Source organism: Manis pentadactyla, chromosome 3 (genome assembly GCF_030020395.1).
Source record: "Manis pentadactyla isolate mManPen7 chromosome 3, mManPen7.hap1, whole genome shotgun sequence".
NCBI classification, from domain to species: Eukaryota; Metazoa; Chordata; class Mammalia; order Pholidota; family Manidae; genus Manis; species Manis pentadactyla.
In genome coordinates, this window is record NC_080021.1 from 126309614 (window position 1) to 126316131 (window position 6518).

Sequence of the window (6518 nt, forward strand, 5' to 3'; positions counted from 1 at the left end):
GAATGGAGCTCCTGAGCGGTGGCAGGGACCCTGGCCCATGTTAAGGGTGTGCTGTGGGTGGTTCTGGATGGGTTATGTCAGTCAGGGTCCCGGGGCCTTTCCTGTGCAGAGGGACATTTCAAGTGCGTTCGTGTGCTGTGTCAGGCAAGAAAGAGAGGGATTTATGTGGGCACGGGCACCGCAAAGCAGAGGGGCGTGGGCCCCGGTGTTTTAGACACTGCCGGGTCTCAAGGCCCCAGGGCCCGGACCATACCTCGGGGATGAGTGCCCTGCGGCTCACGGGCTGTGGTCGGGGTCGTCCCCGCAGGCAGGTGTCTGCAAGTCTTGTGTGGAGAGAGCCATGAGGCCAGGGTCTGGTGGCACAAACGCAGCACCTGCTGGGAGGTCTCTTCTTGGCAGAGTGGGCCGGGAACCCGGGTGGGGCAGACATTTCCAGGGGAACGGTCTCAGCTGGTCGGGGCCTGACTGTCCCCTGCGGACAGCTGTGCCCTGCCCGGTTCCACCAGCAGACCGGCCCCTGAGTCCCGGGCACCCTTCCCAGGACAGATTCTCTCAGCACCTCTCCTGTCTTGACAGCGTTTCCAGTGCCGGGCCCGCAGGGGACCGTCAACCTTGGCAGCTTCGCGTCATCTTTCACAGTGCTGCCGTCAGCCCCTCCCGTCCTCGGCCCGCCACACTGGGCCCCCTGGCAGCAGCACCCACCGAACCTCCTGGGCCCAGTGTTGCCCCCAGGAAGCACCCTGGTGCTGCCGGCTTTCCCCAGCACGCCGTTGGTGGCAGGACAGGCCAGCTGTGGCTCAGGCTGGCCTGGGGCCTGCAACATCACTGTGCACGTCTGGCCGGAACAGAGGCCCGTGCAGGCTCCCCTGCCTCAGACCTTTGTCGTGACTCGGGCCCCTCTCCATGGGAGCACTCCTGGGGCCCTCTGTGGGGGTGCTGTGTGTCCTGTGCCCCAGTTCCTGGCGGCCTCGGGAGGGAAGACCATCCTGCCCGCCCCTCCTGCCTGGAGCACCCAGGCTAGCGATGGACGCTGGTCCCTGCACCGTCCACCTCGAGCTGCAGTGCCAGCTGCCCAGCTGGCCTCTGGCGAGCTCCCAGCGATGGCCAGGCCTCGTCCACCTGGGGCTGCTAGGAACAGCGGCCCGGCCTGCTCGCAGCCCACCGCCTCACCCGGGAACGCCTGCCACCGCACCAGCGTGAACAAAAAGTTCCGGCACTGGCAGCACTGCAAGCCCCTGGCCCGCAGGCACCTGCCCCAGACTCCCGATGCAGAGGCACTGTCCTGCTTCCTCATGTGAGTGTCGTCCAACGGGGAAGCCACGGTGTCCAGCCTGGATCAAGGGCCGTGTCGTCCTCGCTCTGACCGGGCTGGTTGTCGGGAGGCGGTCACTTCTGGTGGTGACATCCTTTAGGCCGCATCTCGCGGGCGGCCCCTGTGAGCCAGCCGGCCTCTGGCCGCAATGCTCACCACAGGCTCGCTGCGGGCTCACAGTGGGGCCCCTGGCCGGCAGGCCCAGGGTTGGAGGCTGCGCTCTCAGGGCTCTGTCCCCTTTTAACACGGGGCTGAGGGGATGATGCCTGGGCATCCCTTCAGGGAGGCGGGGGACCCCAGGGCCCAGGAGACAGCTCTCTGCCCAACTGCCCTCCTGGGTGCAGGGTCCAGGCCGGGAGAGGCGGGGGGACTGGTGCAGGGGGGCGGCACACTCGGAGCCCAGAGCGGGGCAGCCCCACCATGGCCGGGCCCCTCCTGACACACCACTCCACTGCATTCAGAGGCCTGCAGAGCACGCGCCTTGGGCTGTCCAGGCAGGGTGTCTGACGGCGTGGCCTGTGCTCGCCCATTGGACGCCTGCCGTTGTTAGCCGGAAAGGGCCAATTTGAGGAGCAGCCCCGCTCTCCAGGCCACAGTGGGCAGCTGCGGTGTGAGGGCACGGGCGGCCGCAGTCCGTGGCGGAGGCTTGTGGAGTCAGGCGGCACCACAGTGGCCCGGAAGGCTGGCCTCTACCGCCGAGACCCTGCCGGTCTCCTCCTGGGCTTAGTCCTCCGTGCTGGGGATGCGGGCTCCACAGTGTGAGGTGGGGTGGGCAGGTTCCGGGCTGCAGATGGTGACTGACCGCAGTGGGCAAATTACAGCCCAGTGCTTCGGACCCTGGCCCGCCAGAACCCCACCATGACCCGGGAGGAGGTCCTGCAGCGGGGCGTGCAGGAGTGGCATTGTCTAAGCAAGTCAGAGCGCAGCATCTACTATGTGATGGCGGGAAGGTGAGTCAGGGCCCCGGGCCAAGGGCTGGATGAAGACCTGTACCCCTCTGGAAGCACGCCCCCCACTTTGGGAGGCTGGCTACTCTTTTCCCCTGCCCCAGAGCCCCACCTGGCCAGACCCTGACCTTTTCTGTCTAGACATGAAGGTCTCATGACATTGGGGGGTGGGGTTCAGACTCGGGCCCTGGGGCTGTACATGGGGTCGGGTGCCCCAGGCAGCCTGCCTCCCCACCACGGCCAGGGCCATGACACCCCATGACCTAGCCGTCTGACCTCTCCATTGACTGCTTCCCTGCCTGGGCCCGGGAGGCCTCCTCCTCAAGGGGCCGTGCCTCCCCTGCCCCAGGTTCATGGAGTTCGAGGCCGAGGAGGCGAGACACTGTCAGAACGCACAGTGGATGAAGGCGGCGCAGGGCGTACCTCCTCCAGCACCCCTCAGGCCTGTTGCTCGGGTGCCCTCAACCCCAGAGCGGGGCCAGAAGCGAGGTATGCCACCGTGTTCCCCCGGAGCCAAAGGCCAGAGGCAGTGGGAGCCTGGGAAGGCCGCGGTCCCCAACACGGTCCTCCTCATCCCGGGGGCATTGGGCAGTGACCTCGATGCCACCAGTAGCGTGGGGTCTCCCTTGGACCCGACGGGAATGGGCCAGGTTTAGGACATGGCCACCCCCCTTGCCCTGGTCAGAGACCCACAGAGGGTGCTGGAAGGGGCTGGGGGCTGGGAGGAGGGCGGGCCTCCTTCCCGCCACCCCAGCATGAAGCCCTCAGAGGCCCTGTGTCCACTTCCACACCTTGGTGCCTGCGGACCAGCTGGCCATGACCCCCCACGGGAATGTCCCCGAGCTCGGTACTCCCTGAGCACGCTCAGGGCTGGGGAGGTGCGGCCGGGCCACCCACACTCCTTCCCTGCACCCTCCTCAGCACGCATCCGCGAGAAGGCCGGCGCCATGGCCCAGCTCGCCACCGCCCAGCCACCGCGATGCTGGCGGAGCCCGCACACCGAGGCGCCGATGGAGATCCCCCTCGAGGCAGTGACAGAGTTCCTGGAGATCATGGAAGGGCTGCTGGGGCCCGGCGGCCCAGCTCAGGGGCTGCCCGGCGGAGAACGTGGGGAAGATAGCTCCAAGCCGCCACAGGGAGAGGGGGGCCTCTATCCAGACCCGGGTCTCCTGACCTACATCAATGAGCTTTGTGCCCAGGAAGACTTTCTCAACAAGGTAGGCTGGCCCTGGCCCGGGTGCTACAGGATTTCGGGGAGCGGCACTCCTACCACCCAGGTCGGGGTGGTGCCCAGGCAGCTGGAATTGAGTTGTTTCTTATTCCTGAGCTCTGGCGTGTGCGTGTGTGTGTGTGTGTGTGTGCATATGTAGCTGTGTATATGTGTGTGTGTGTCTGCGTGTTGTACAGGGGTAACCCAGGTGAGCCAGGGTTGTGCGGGGTGTTGGTGTGCGTGCTTGTGTGTGTGCATAGGTACCGGTATATATACTTGTGTGGCTGTGCATATGTTTGCGTGCACGTCTCGTGTGGGGTGTGTGGCATGCACACATATACGTGTGTATATGTTGTGCGTGTGCATGTGTGCCTGTGGTCGGGGACCGTGACCACGTCTTTCCAACAGCCCCTTGTTGTGGAGGCTGGGGCTGGTCTCTGCTTTTCCGTCGCCCTCCGGGTCCTCTGGATGCCCAGGGGATTCCCTCCAAGGATGCTCACAGCCTCTTCCTTCTGGGCCAGGTGGACGCAGTGCTGCACCCACGCTTCCTGGCGGAGTTGCCCTGCCCGGAAGCCCAGCTGGATCTCTTGGCCCTCGCTGAGGAGCTGCAGCAGGAGGAAGGACTGTCCTTGGCACAGGTGAGCTGGGAAAGGGAAGGAAACAGGTGAGCCTGGAGAGGGGCACCCCGGGTGTGCCAGGGCAGGGGAGCCCAGGACAGGATTCCTTCCTGACCGTCCCCCTGCGTTGCATGGCAGAAGTGGCAGGGAGGGCCTCTCTGAGGGTGGGGGCCGGGCAGGAGTACGGCAGGGAGAGGATGTGGGGAGCCGGGGAGGAGAGGGAGGACGCAGGCCGGGGCACCAAGCTGGAGGGTGAGGTTGGCAGGAGAGCCGCAGCGGCTGTCGTTGGCGTGGCACCGCCTCCCCCTCTCGGGCCGCCTCACGGTGCCCACCCTCCTCGCAGCTGGAGCAGAAGCGACTCCTGGAACTGAAGCAGGAGGAGGGTGTGCGGGGCCCCCCGAGTCACGGCACACCCCGAGCGGACTCAAGGCCTTCTGGCCCTGTGGCCAGCCAGGATCCCCAGAGGCACAGCCACGGCCCCCAGGTAGGGGCCAGCGACCAAGCCTTCCCACCAGAGGCTGGTTGCGGGCAGCGCCAGGCGCACAGCCGAGGAGATGCTGGTGTGTCCGGGCCCAAAGCCTTCGCTGCCTCTCCAGGACGCCAGGAGCCCCCTCCCATGAAGCCTGGCTGGCGGCCCCCTGCCCCCCAGGCTTGGTGCCACACTTCCCCCAGCCTGGGGCCCAGACTCGCCACTGCTCCGGGAGAGACCTGTCCTGCTCGGGAGCCCCTGGGGCCCACGGGCAGGCCCAGTGAGAGCGAGGAGGAGCTCCCCAGCCTGGCCTTCCTCCTGGCCTCTCAGCACACGCTGCCATCCTGGGGACTGCCCCAGAGTCCTACTCCGGGCTCAGACCTCCTCCGCCGTGGAGTACCCCAGGCCCGCTCTCCCCACAAGCCGGGCCTCAGCCCCGCTGGCCCTCCAGCTGGCAAGGCCAGCAGTCGGGCCCCGCGTGCAGGCCCAGCCCCTGCTGGGAAGACACCCCTGCCAGGGGCCATCCTCAGGGTCGCTGGGGCTCCAGCGTTGGCTCTGGGGCTGGGCCGCCCCTCCCAGCCCCAGAAGAGAAGGGGGGACCCTTTCATCACAGGGAAGGGTAGGAAGCGGCCCTGCAGCCAGGAGGGAGGAGCCGGCCCTCCAGGGCAGCTTCGGGCTCCTCCACATCCCAGTCCTGATCCTGGCTGCTGTGGGACAGGGAGGGAGGGGTGGGAGAGGCGGGAGGGCGGGTCCCCTGGGGGTGGCTGGTTGGGGTTGGGATAAGAGGGTGGTGGGAAAGGTGTGGGGCGGTGGGGGGGGTTCAGCCCATTTGGGCCTTGTATGCAAATGCAAATAAAGCCTGTTTTGTCACGAAATGCTCTGGGTCTCTGCCCCTGGTGGCATCTGGGCTTCTCCATGGGAAGGGGCGCCGAAAGCAAGAAGGTCCCGGGCTCCGGGACCCAAGGCAATGATGTCCCCGTTCCCCCTCCACATTCATGTGCATTCTCCAGATGGCTCCCGAGAGCCCACCACCCCCATAAATCCCCCGCCCCACCCCTGCTCTCCTGGAGGCCGCTTTTGGGAGTCCCCAGGACACAGCGTCATCACAGGACCCCAGTCGTCTAAGGATGGCCGCTGCTTTGGCCCTGTGCCCTCTGCAGCACCAGCCCACTTTCTGGACAGAGCCTGCAGACAGCAGTTGTCCAGAGGGGGGCCCTCCCTTTCTCGCTGAAGCGGGCTGGGGCACTGGGGGATGCTCAGACATCAGGGTCTCCTGGTGGGCTGAGCAGAGAGGAAAGGCATGTCATGAGGGGAAAGGCTCCACAACCGATGTAGAAGGCCCATCCTCCGGCCTCGGTGGGCGAATGAAATGTGTGGGCTGGTGGACAGTCCCTCTTCCCTCAGCACAGAGAGGGCATCGGGCTGGGAGGAGAATCGGGGCACTCAGAAAGGAGATTGGGCAGGGGGGGCACCTTGTCTCTCTGGGGCATTTCTGTGCAGAAGCGTCTCCTCCACTGAGGTAGGAGGCCCCATGTAGCTGTGGCCTGAGAGGCTGGCCTCGGGGCCTTTGCATTTCAACGATGCCCACACTGCTGTCCCATCGCCTCCCCCCCAGGGCTGGACCCTCTGTGAACAGAGTAATTTGGTGCTTTTGTTTAGACACATGACTGGTTCCTGTATGTTGATTTTGTGTTCTGCAAGTGTGCCGAATTGGTTTATGAGTTCTAAGAGATTTTGCTGTTGACACTTTAGGGTTTTCTACATGTATGATCATGACATGCATGAGCAGAGATAGTTTTACTTCTTTTCTGATTTGGATGCCTTTTATTTCTTTTTCTCCCCTAATTCCCCTGAGTGGGCCTTTCGGTGCTATTGAATAGAAACAGTGAGGGTGGGCACCTTTGCCTTCTGCCTAATGTTAGAAGAAAAGATTTCAGTTTTTCATCAGTGAGAATGTTTGTTG

General features: G+C 64.9%; 1 protein-coding gene across 1 annotated transcript; it reads left to right on the forward strand.

The window, feature by feature from the left end:
* The first annotated feature begins 2918 nt into the window (after nucleotides 1–2918).
* Nucleotides 2919–5786, forward strand: LOC130683094 (NUT family member 2B-like). The gene is made up of 4 exons (XM_057499363.1): nucleotides 2919–3476; nucleotides 3991–4107; nucleotides 4430–5264; nucleotides 5566–5786. The coding sequence occupies exons 1-4, from the start codon at nucleotides 2919–2921 to the stop codon at nucleotides 5784–5786; spliced, it is 1731 nt and encodes a 576-aa protein (XP_057355346.1).
* Nucleotides 5787–6518: the final 732 nt, after the last annotated feature.